Genomic DNA, 12,759 nt, shown 5'->3' with positions numbered 1-12,759 from the left:
ATCTAGTTTCAGATATATAAGTATAAATGCGCAACGATTTGTGTATGAGAATATTAATTATCATATTATTTGTAATGGTAAAAAATTGCCAAGAACCTGAAGATTCATTAATAATGTTCAATTATGGAAGATCCATAAAAGACTACTATACAATCACTGAAAGAAGGAACTGGATCATTATACATTAATAACCTAAGACACCCATAACATATCTATATATATATATTTTTTTTTTTTTTTAGACAGAGTCTCGCTCTGTTGCCAGGCTGGAGTGCAGTGGCACAATCTCGGCTCACTGCAACCTCTGCCTCCCTGGTTCAAGTGATTCTCCTGCCTCAGCCTCCCGAGTAGCTGGGACTACAGGCTTGCACCACCACGCCCAGCTAATGTTTGTATTTTTAGTAGAGATAGGGTTTCACCATGTTGGCCAGGATGGTCTTGATCTCCTAACCTCGTGATCCACCCGCCTCAGCCTCCCAAAGTGCTGTGATTACAGGCGTGAGCCACCACGCCCAGCCTATCCATAACATATTTTTTTAAGTAGGATAAGGAAGTGAATATACAGAGCAAGTGAACCCTCTCATACATCGCTAGTGAAAGCAATGCTACAGCCACTTTGGAAGTTACTTGTAAAGTAAAACATACACCTACCTTATGACCCAATTCCTTTCTTTGATGTTTATGCAAGAGTGTGAAAAACATGTGACCACAAAAAGACACGTAAGAATGTTCATAGCTTTATCTATAATACTGAAAAAGTAAAACTACCCAGATGTCCATCGACATACCTAAATTGTGATATATCTATACAACGGGATACCGCTCAGCAATAAAAAATAATAAACTACCACTATACAACATGAAAGAATCTTATAAATATATTAAGTGAAAGAAGCCAGGAACAAAAGATTACTTACTAAGTTCTAAAACAGATTAAATCTATTGTGCGGGAAATGAGATGATGCCAGAGATGACTAGAACCAGCCATGAGCAAACATTCTGAGGTGATGGCTACATGGGTACATAATAATTGTGTTAACTCACTGAACTGTTTATTTATAATCGGTGCACGGATTATAAATTATACCACAAAAAGGTGCACAATATGTATATGAGACCTTTAAAAGTTATATTTTATATCTATTAAATGTGCAAAGAAAAATATACACCAAACTAGTTTCCTATGGAGGGTGTAGAAATGTTGTTTCTTCTGCGTTGTTCATAAACCTTTTTGAAACAAATCTTTAAAAAAATTAAACTACAAAATAGGACTTTGGTCTCACTTATGCAATTAACAATATTATATTGGATAAATTACATAACCCTCCCATGTGAAAGTTTAAAATAAAAGTCAGAAGGATTTTGAGGGTTAAATAAGTATATATTAATAACAGTACATAAAACACACTGTAAAATAGGCTAGGCACGGTGGCTCACACCTGTAATCCCAGCACTTTGGGAGGCTGAGGTGGGTGGATCACAAGGTCAGGAGTTTAAGACCAGCCTGGCCAAGATGGTGAAACCCTGTCTCTATGAAAAATAAAAAAAGTTAGCCAGGCATGGTGACAGGCACGTGTAATCCCAGCTACTTGGGAGGCTGAGGCAGGGAATTGCTTGAACCTGGGAGGCAGAGGTTGCAGTGAGCTGAAATCCCACCACTGCACTCCAGCCTGGGCGACAGAGTGAGACTCTGTCTCAAAAAAACAAAACAAAACAAAACAAAACAGGGTATTCAGTAATCTGTAAATTCCCCTGTATCTCTAGAAAACTAGACTATAGGCCGGGCACAGTGGCTCACGCCTGTAATCCCAGCACTTTGGGAGGCCAAGGTGGACGGATCACCTGAGCTCAGAAGTTTGAGACCAGCCTGGCCAACATGGTGAAACTCCATCTCTACTAAAAATACAAAAATTAGCCGGGCTTGGTAGCACACATCTGTAGTCCCAGCTACTTGAGAGGCTGAGGCATGAGAATCGCGTGAACCTGGGAGGCGGAGGTTGCAGTGAGCCGAGATTGCGCCACTGCACTCCAGCCTAGGCAACAAGAGCGAAACTTCAGCTTAAAAAAAAAAAAAAAAGAAAAAAGAAAACTAGACTATAAAGAAAAATTATAATAATTTTTAAAAGTTTGATTATAAAAATAACACAATTGGACAACTCTGAATGTACTAAAAACTACCAAGTTGTACTTTAAAAGAATAAATTTTACTGTATGTGAGTTATTTCTCAATAGAGTTATTAAGAAAAAATAACATAACTACAAAGGTTGGCCAATCTGTAAATCAAGTTCTTCCTCTTCCTCTGTACGTGGGCATCTGACAAATTAACTAGGCTAAGAGCCAGCTATGAGCTCTTAATTTATGAACTGAGAGGGAACAGAAGATTTAGGATGAAACAAAAGGATAACAGAAGAAATTAAACTAATAATATATTAAAAAAACACCCTTTACAACTTTTCACACTAAGTAAATGTACAGATGTAATGCATATATAAACAAATGAAAAGGTACCTCTAATCTAGAAAAAAATACATCATCATATTATAAAAATTCATAAAGAATGTTACAGGAAACACCAGTTAAAGTCTTCAAAAGACCATTAAATATTTATATTTAGTAATATAAGAGAACATACAGAAACTTACATTAGGTACATCCCTGTTCACAACAGTCTTTAAAATTTCTATCCATTCTGTCAGGTTCTGTTGGTTTATCAGTTCCAGTGGTAGTGTATACTAAATAAAAGTCAAGAATTAATATTTCAAAATCCTTGCTAAAGAAAATCCTACTTCTTTTTACTCTTCACAATACCTACCAAAAGTATTTCATTCAATCCACATTTCCTGCTTTTAGTACATAGGCAAACTTCTTTGCTTGTTATCTATAATGGTAAACAGTGAGTGGGCATCCTTGCCATATTCCCATTTTACTGGGATATTTTATTTTCACCATAAGGTGTGATATTTATTGTAGATTTCTAATGAACACCTTTCATCAAGTTAAGAAAGATTCTGTTCTAGGATTCTAACAGTTGTTTATTTTTTTCAAAGCAGACACGGTTATTTAATTTTATCAAATGCTTTATCTGACATCCATAAAGATGTTTACAGGTCTCTATTTTAACGTGATGTAAGGGTTAATTACAAAAACTAATTTCTTACTGTTGATCCATTCTTGTATTCCTGGGATAAATCCTATTTCTCAGTAGGCCAATAAAAAAGTTATCCAATTTGGGATTTTAGGACATCTATTTTCACAAGTGAGACGGGGCTATATTTTTACAACAGGTATGCTAGTCTCAAAGAATGAGTTGAGAAAGTATTTTGTCCTATTCCCTATGCCCTATGATAGTTTTCAAAAAGACCTATTATTTAATCCAAAAGTTATGATCCTCCTAGTTAGAAAAAATACTGAAAAGACTAGTGTTTATTCAAATTACTGAACAAAAGAATAACGTAAGAGTCCAATAGAATGGCATTAAGGTGCCCTTAGATTCAGAGTGGGAGATACCTGAATGTCTTTAAAGATCTAGCAAAGACATGCAAAATCCAACCAAGGAATAGAGTTAGGCAAGTACAGTTTTAATGGAGGTGAAGTCATAGATCTTTCTTCCTTCTTTTTAAGAGACCAGGTCTCACTCTGTCAGGATGGAGTGCAGCCTTGAACTCCTGGCTTCAAGCAATCCTCCAACCTCAGCCTCCAGAATAACTGGGATTACAGGCTTACAGGTGCGAGCCACTGTGCCTGGCTCTGATCTACTTAAATGAGATTTTTAAATGTGATGTTATGACTTGAAACAAAGGTCTTGGCAGATGAGATAAATCCTTCTATGGTACATGATACAACAAAAAGAACCAGAATTTTCCTGGTTTTTAAAAATCTGTTTTACAAGTAATTACATTTCACTGCGAATACTGACCCAACCATTTCTTTTTTTTCTTTTTTTTTTTTTTGAGACGGAGTCTTGCTCAGTCGCCCAGGCTGGAGTGCAGTGTTGCGATCTCGGCTCACTGCAACCTCTGCCTCCCGGGTTCACACCGTTCTCCTGCCTCAGCCTCCCGAGGAGCAGGGACTACAGGTGCCCGTCACCACGCCCAGCTAATTTTTTGTATTTTTAGTAGAGACGGGGTTTCACCGTGTTAGCCAGGATGGTCTCGACCTCCTGACCTCGTGATCCGCCCGCCTCGGCCTCCCAAAGTGCTGGGATTACAGGTGTGAGCCATCACGCCCGGCCCCAACCATTTCTTTAGTGGGTATCTTTTATCCTAGAAAAATTTAGAACATACAGAAATAATAAAAGCCATTACTGTGTACCAGTAAAGCCCACTGATTTAGTATTTTTGCGACAAGTTTAGGAATACGTTTTGTATTGAGACAATCTATGTATATTTTGCATATCAAGCATGTGTTAGACTTCAACTGTAATCAAGTAACTGGTTTTCAGATTCATTAATTCTTTTTTTTTTTGAGACAGAGTTTTGCTCGTTGCCCAGGCTGGAGTGCAATGGTGTGATCTTGGCTCACCGCAACCTCCGCCTCGCAGGTTCAAGCTTTTCTCCTGCCTCAGCCTCCCAAGTAGGAGAGATTACAGATATGTACCACCAAGCCTGACCAATTTTTTTTGTATTTCTAATAGAGACGGGGTTTCTCCACGTTGAGTCAGGCTGGTCTCGAACTCCCCTCCTCAGGTGATGCGCCCACCACAGCCTCCCAAAGTGCTGGGATTACAGGTGTGAGTCACAGTGCCCGGCCCAGATTCATTAATTCCTAAGGTAAAAGATACTTTGTAAATTGACTAATTTGGTTGCAGTGGATGGTTTAAGATAATTTGACATTGCCCATTTGCAATTTAATATTTATTAGGGGCCAAGCACGGTGGCTCGTACCTGTAATCCCAGCACTTTGGGAAGCCAAGGCAGGTGGATCACGAGGTCAGGAGTTTGAGACCAGCATGACCAACATGGTGAAACCCTGTCTCCATTAAAAATACAAAAATTAGCCAGGTGTGGTGGCACGTGCCTGTAATCCCAGCTACTCAGGAGGCTGAGGCAGGAGAATCGCTTGAAACTGGGAGGCAGAGGTTGCAGTGAGCCGAGATCATGCCACTGCACTCCAGCTGGGCGACAGAACGAGACAGTCTCCAAAAAAAAAAAAAAAAAAAGATTCATTAGGGTTGTTTATGTATTTGGGGAGGAAGTATGCTTGTTTAGACTTATAATTTTTGCAAATTCTATTTTGCTAGAAAATTATCCACTTAATGTAGATTTTCAAGTTAACTATTATTCAAATGCTGAAATTCTTTGTTAATTTTTAACACGGTAAATGACAGGCTAACTTTTTATGCATAAAAACTGCTTCATAGATATTACCTGAACAAGAGCATAGAAGATCTTGAATATCTGTTTCTGGATGAGGACAGACTGATCAGACTGGTCAGAAAGAAGCTGGATAAAACGATCCTTTAGAACTGGCAGAAAATGCTGCATTGCTGCTATCAATGGACTCCGCTCCTCTGGTTTTTTATACCTTTGAGTAGGAATACAAACTAATTCTGTAAGAATTTATTTCCACAATTTTATATATATTTAAACTATGCATTTATTTACACAAATATAATCAAATACTTCCTAACCAATTTAGAAAAAGAAAAATATCTAGAACAAAATCATAAAAAGGAAGCATCTTCAATAAAACCTTGAGTAAAGATTATCCAGTATTTTCTGAACATGTATTATGAGGTCAGTAATCTTCAAGGCACACATGAGTATCCTCACTTTTGTAGTTGAGGAAACTGAGGCACAGACGTTAACTATCTTTCTCAGTATTACATAGTTAGGCATGAACCTAGGCAACTGGAATCCAAGGTCTGCCCTCTTAACCACTTGACTATGCAGTCTCTAACTGTGAATCAATTGATATAGATGAGGAGGCATAATGAAATTTTTTATTTATCAGCTGCTACTATTCACACAAATATAATCAAATACTTCCTAACCAATTTAGAAAAAGAAAAATATCTAGAGCAAAACCATAAAAAGAAAGCATCTTGAATAAAACCTTGGGTAAAGATTATCCAGTATTTTCTGAACATGTATTATGAGGTCAATAATCTTCAAGGCCCACATGAGTATCCTCACTTTGATAGTTCAGGAAACTGAGGCACAGAAATTAACTATCTTTCTCAGTATTACATAGTTAGACATGAACCTAGGCAACTGGAATAAGTTATTGACCTCATGATAAATGAGGAAATAATAAATTATAAATATTTATATAAATTATAAATAATAAATTAGGAAGTATTTGATTATATTTGTGTAAACAGTAGCACCTGATAAATAAAACTGATTATTATTATCATCCTTAAGTAATTTACATACCAACAGCATTAAAGCAGAAATGGTATGTATAAAGCAGAAAATATTTTATTTCTAAAAGCATCATAAACCATAAGTTCTTCTATTAACCCATAGGGCAACAAAATGTGACCAACAGGCTATCAATTATGAGCCAAGATTGTGCCACTGCACTACAGCCTGGGTGACAGAGAGACTCGATCTCAAAAAAAATAAAAAAGTATCGCTAAAAAGTCTGTTGGGGGCCGGGTGCGGTGGCTCACGCCTCTAATCCTAGCACTTTGGGAGGCCAAGGCGGGAGGATCACGAGGTCAGGAGATCAAGACCATCCTGGCTAACACGGTGAAACCCTGTCTCTACTAAAATGCAAAAAATTAGCTGGGCGTGGTGGCGGGCGCCTATAGTCCCAGCTACTCGGGAGGCTGAGGCAGGAGAATGGCATGAACCCGAAAGGCAGAGCTTGCAGTGAGCCACTGCACTCCAGCCTAGGCAACAGAGAGAGACTCCATCTCAAAAAAAAAAAAAAAAAAAAAAAAAAAAAATCAATCAATCAATCAAACAAATTTGTAACTACACAAAAGCAATTCCAATATCCCCCCCCCTTTTTTTTTTTTGGAGAAAGTGCCTCACTCTGTCACCCAGGCTGGAGTGCAGTGGTGATCATGGCTCACTGAAGCCTCAACCTTCCAGGCTCAAGCTATCCTCACACCTCAGCCTCTTGAGTAGCTGGGACTACAGGCATGTGCCACCACATCTGGCTGATTACTTTCTTTTTTGCCTGTAGAGAGAAGGGGAGAGACGGGGTTCCACTATGTTGCCCAAGCTGGTCTCAAACTCCTGGGCTCAAGTGATTCACCTGCCTCAGCTTCCCAAAGCGTTGGGATTACAGGCTGAGCCACTACTCCCAGCCCCAGCTTCCATTATTAAGGAGTCAACAGGCAGACTAAACTTGTAAAATACAGATTACTGATTATAGAAATCATTATTCTAAGAGCCACAGCTTATCTTTTTGGAACAGATATTATCAAAACAGCTTTAAATTGGTTTTCCATAGCACATCCCAGTTGTATTTATTGGTATCCCTCTTCCTTAAGAGAGAAAATATAAAGAATTGAGTATCTGAGTACATTTTAAAATGATACTGGGAGACTCTTTTTAAAAGCTATTTTTTTTTTCCTACCAGGTGAAATGAGTAACAAAGTAAATCACAAGGAATAAAAAATACAAAAAGGAATGTTCACATTAACAATGACTGCTAAAGCTATTAACACAATCTACTGACAAATTATTTCAAATATTACTTTAATGTGCTAACAAATTATACCTAGCATACATTTTAAAAGGTTATCTATACCTTTGAGTTGATAAAATAATAACAATTCACAAAAGAAAGCCATTTGCACTCTCCAATCTGATTATACAAACTACAATTATACACAAAATTCCCTTTAAACACTAAAAGTGAGAACTAATATTATGCAGCTCTATTTATGCATCACAGGTCCATCACCCACCCTAAGAGAGTTTAAATACTTGTTCTACATCAGATATTCTCTCCTACCTCCCTCAATACCCTGAATAGTGGACTGGGAGTTGAGTGGTACTAGCTGTCAATCTAAGCTAATAAGTAAAAAATTATGGTACCAAACTTATTACTACCCTGTAAGACCTGAACATTCCTGAAAGGATGAAAATATGACACTAATAAAATTCTACTACCACAAGGCTGTGATGTGTCAAACTGGAGAACCATACTCATAGAAAATCCTTAAATACTAGTCTTATCACTATTCTGTTAAAAAAAAATTTCAATGGTTCTCAGTATCTAAAAGATCACATCCAAATTTCCCATTCTGGCACTCAAAACCCTCTTTAACATGGTCCCAATTTACCAGTCCAAAACTATTCCCAACCTCTCACTGGAAATTATCAACACCATTAAGCAGTCTCCTCACTACCCACTAAAGACAGCGTCTCACATTTCCATCTCTTTCTTTGTCCATATGGTGTGACACGCCTTCCCTCTTCATATGTTCTTTGCGTTCCTTCAACTGACAAGCATTTCCTGAGGATCTATGCTCCTGAGGACCACCACAAATTCCAATTTCTCTGTAAATTTTCTTAGAACTGCTTCAGTCCACACAGATCCCTTGTGAACACCTTGTGCTTCACAACGAAACAATGGCTGAAAATGAACTGAATTCCAATGATGTAGCAGCCTCCTGTATCTCCCATTTACAAATCCCTGTCATATTCCCTCCTGCTAAGATTATGGGACAGGAGGGCCTTGAACCTCCTCAATGATATTGACAGCTTATTGTTTTTATTCTCTCCAATTTTAGTCACTCACTTACCAGAACTGTAACAGCTGGAACATTCCTTAGCAGGAAGATGGGTAGCTGGTGGGAACACAAGAAAACACCAGTACCAATGCTGTAAAGGGTATATTTCTCTCCTGCTCAGAGAACAAAAGCAGCAGTTCATCAGCCACTTTGAGATGGGACCCAAAGAGGGTATTGGAGGCTAACTACAAGTCCCAGAATTAGAGGGCTCACAATGGCATCTGTGTAGCTGTTAAGACTGGCAATAAAGTCACGATCATGGTATAAAAGTCTTCCTTATGCCTTCCTCATAATATCCCATCAAACCTTTTCAAGTGCCTATCAACTACAGACTTAAAGAACTCCTTCAACATGTGGCTTACCACTCTCAGTGCTATACCTCAACTTTCTAGGTTAGATCTTTTTTTCCTGATCCCTAAAACAAGATCTAAAATAATCACTTGGCCTAAAATCTTTTTTTCTAATACTAATGACCTATATGAACTATAATCTGCTTAAATATGCCAACAATGAAATAGATGAGTGTGAATCCCCCAAAACAAACTGATTAAAGAAGATCACATGAAATTCCAATGAATTCTTCTTAAAGAATCAGAGGAAGTTAATCAAGAGCCTAAATTAAGATAAAAATTCACAGAAAAAAAAGCCACAAGTAATAAAGAGCTTTAATCCTCAATGTATTCTGATCACCTTCACATTTTAGAAAAACTTACCTGAAGGACTTTTATCAGCACACATTGAGGAGGCCCTCTTTAGAGATAACTTAGTTTTTGAATAGGTAAACAGACGGTCATTAAGAAAAAAGGGTGCAAGGAGTTTCTTAGTAGAATAAAGAAACTGCGGAGTTAGAATGCTATGTCAAAAAGAAAATAATAAATTGAAATTACCATATAATTCACTAATTTTATTATCTATGCTAAATATAATTTTACATGTTCAAATTGGCTTAAATTTTCCAAACTTTTCCTACTTCTCAAAGCTCTATAGGAGTTGAAAGAAACACTTACTCATAATTTTTCACAAGCTGATAAAGGCAAAGAAGAATTCCTAGCCAACAAGCACTGTTATCGGACTGAAGATAAAAGCCAATTTTGTCCACAATGGCAGTCCAGCGGCTTGGATAATCATGTTTGATGATGTGATGAATGCATGTAGTAAGCTGTACCCTGAAAGCCAAAAAAAAAAAAACAGTAAGGAAAGGTAAGATTTTGCTAACTCATAGAAAGCAAAATAGCTGTTTAGACAAAATCTAATTTCAAAATAACCCATGTGATTTTAGATGTACACAGAATATATATGATTCAGAATAAGTCACTGAGCAAACGAAACCCAGCAAATGTTACAAACACAGGTGTTTTATTTTTCATTCCTATCATCAATAAACAAGTTTCATTTAAGAACATCAATTAGGCTGGGTGCGGTGGCTCACACCTGTAATCCCAGCACTTTGGGAGGCCCAGGCGGGAAGATCACAAGGTCAAGGGATCAAGACCATCCTGGCCAACATGGTGAAACCCCATCTCTACTAAAAACACAAAAATTAGCTGGGCCTGGTCATGCACACCTGTAATCCCAGCTACTCCGGGGGCTGAGGCCACTGTGCCTGGCCCACAAGTTTTATATGAAGTTTTTGGTTTCGTCAATGTGAAATCAAACTGTAGTAAGAAAACAAATTACAGGCCAGGCATGGTGGCTCACACCTGTAATCACAGCACTTTGTGAGGCCTAGGCAGGTGGATCACTTGAGGTCAGGTGTTCCAGACCAGCGTGGCCAACATGGTAAAACCTCGTCTCTACTAAAAATACAAAAATTAGCCAGGGATGCTGGTGCACGCCTGTAATCCCAGCTACTCGGGAGACTGAGGCAGGAGGATTGCTTGATCCCAGGAGTCAGAGGCTGTAGCAAGCCGAGATTGCGCCACCTCACTCCAGCCTGGGCGACAGAACAAGACTCAATCTCAAAAAAAAAAAAAAGAAAATGACCAAGGCATTCTCCTACAACAGCATTTGTTGGGTAAGTTTTCTGTTACAAAAAAAACAGGCCTATATGTTCTGAAAAGCCCCCAAAAGCCCCCCAGAAAAACAAAACACAGGCCGGGTGCAGTGGTTCACGCCTGTAATCCCAGCACTTTGGGAAGCCGAGGCAGTTGGATCACAAGGTCAGGAAATCGAGACCATCCTCGCCAACATGCTGAAACCCTGTCTCTACTAAAAAATACAAAAATTAGCTGGGCGTGGTGCCGTGTGCCTGTAATCCCAGCTACTCGTGGAGCTGAGAGGCAGGAGAATTGCTTGAACCTGGGAGGTGGAGGCTGCAGTGAGCAAGGATCATGCCACTGCACTCCAGTCTGGCCACAGAGGGAAAGTCCATCTCAAAAAAAAAAAAAAAAACAAAAAACCCAAAAAACAAAAAACCCTGAAAGTTACACACCTGCAGAAATGGGTAAATTTTAAAAATACATACCTGATGAGCTCAGGAGAATGGATAATGGCTTCTACAATATTTTCTCGAATACAATGGCGATCTTCTTCTGGAATAGTATAAGGGGATATATCCCCTGGTGCTGTTTCTCGATCAGGCCAATACTGTGTTATCATATTTTTCAGATAGATAACACCTAAAATACAGATCAGTTTGACAAAAGAATGTTTACTGTGAAAGTACTGTGAAAATCCCATAAGTGTCCATACCTCAAGTATTTCTTTCACACTACCGTTTGTAAAGCTATGCTTTCATTAACAAAATACTACATTCAATTATTTTTAAAGTTGATAATGCACAAATTGAACACTGTTACAGCAATCAAGCACAAAGTTATTACGAATCACACAGCGTAAGAAAACTCTGCAAATAAACCCCAGAGAAAACTGGTTTTTTTAATGTCACAACACTTTTAACCCTGTTTTCTACAGGAGAGTTAAATTAAATCAAATCAGTTTTCTAAATGAAGCCTCTAAAGACAAAACCATCATACATATCCCAACATAGCTTCTACAACTAATCACACAAAGGTAATAAAAAAACCAATTCTTATCACAGAAAAATCATAGCATATAAAGGTTCTTAATCTATAAATTTAAGTATTTCAATCCCATACCACTTCAAATTCAAATTATGTTATGGGAGAATTTACTGTGTTCAGAAATTATAGATTGCTATTTTTCTGTCAGTTATCATACTGCTACCTTTGCACATTGCTATTTGACAAAAGTTAACAAACTGATGAAGTGGTAAAATCTAGGCTGCTAGCAAAGCTTTTTACCCAGCACTTTCAGAGAGTGGGGGAGAACAGAATCACAAATCTGTAAGATGTACTGTAAAGGGAAACTGTCCAAAATTAATTCTTAAATTCTGCAAAACACTCGATCTTCTCTAATTAGCAATTCTTATTTCAAGTCCTGTACTTATTTGAACAAGGATAACCGACAGAAATAGGATTTTTATATTCTAGTTTGCTTTAATTTAGGAATTAAATATTCCATATTATAGTAATTCAAATAGATTAAGATTATATATTAAAATACCCCTCAACAAGGTATTTTTATGAGATGGAGTCTTGCTCTGTCACCAGGCTGGAGTGCAGTGGTGCGATCTCGGCTCACTGCAACCTCTGACTCCCTAGTTCAAGCGATTCTTCTTGCCTCAGCCTCCCGAGTAGCTGGGTTTACAGGCACGCACCACCATGCCCAGGTAATTTTTGTATTTTTAGTAGAGACAAGGTTTCACCATGTTGGCCAGGATGGTGTCGCTCTCCTGACCTCGTGATCCACCCACTTCGGCCTCCCAAAGTTCTGGGATTATAGGCGTGAGCCAAGGTTTTAAGATAAACTACACCTACAATAAAGAATCAAATAGGACCAACAAAGTCCAGGTTATTACTACTACAGAATTTTGGTTCTTTTTCTCCAAAACAGAATAGACCAATACTAAGACCACACAACAGTCCCAATGTCTCTGGATGCAACCTCTGAATATTTCCCTTCTAAGTAAAGAATGGAATATATGCTTATGTGATTCGGAATTTTAAACATTTTTTGCCCCAACAATACAGAATTTGGAACT

The 12,759-nt window shown here is 38.1% G+C and overlaps 1 protein-coding gene across 3 annotated transcripts in view; it reads right to left on the bottom strand.

The window, feature by feature from the left end:
• The window catches only part of IPO7 (importin 7), a 65,112-nt gene that overhangs the window by 27,409 nt on the left and 24,944 nt on the right, over positions 1-12,759 (bottom strand). For 2 of the 3 annotated variants that reach the window (XM_001169290.7, XM_009459925.5), the window contains 4 exons: positions 11,161-11,314; positions 9,704-9,862; positions 5,368-5,524; positions 2,644-2,733 (listed from right to left, as the gene is read on the bottom strand). In XM_001169290.7, the coding sequence (XP_001169290.2) occupies positions 2,644-2,733; positions 5,368-5,524; positions 9,704-9,862; positions 11,161-11,314 (560 nt within the window). The remainder of the gene's footprint in view (positions 1-2,643; positions 2,734-5,367; positions 5,525-9,703; positions 9,863-11,160; positions 11,315-12,759) is intronic. The other variant, XM_009459924.4, reaches the window with a different exon arrangement.

This window comes from Pan troglodytes, chromosome 9, assembly GCF_028858775.2.
Source record: "Pan troglodytes isolate AG18354 chromosome 9, NHGRI_mPanTro3-v2.0_pri, whole genome shotgun sequence".
NCBI classification, from domain to species: domain Eukaryota; kingdom Metazoa; phylum Chordata; class Mammalia; order Primates; family Hominidae; genus Pan; species Pan troglodytes.
This window is presented reverse-complemented; position numbering and strand designations above follow the sequence as displayed.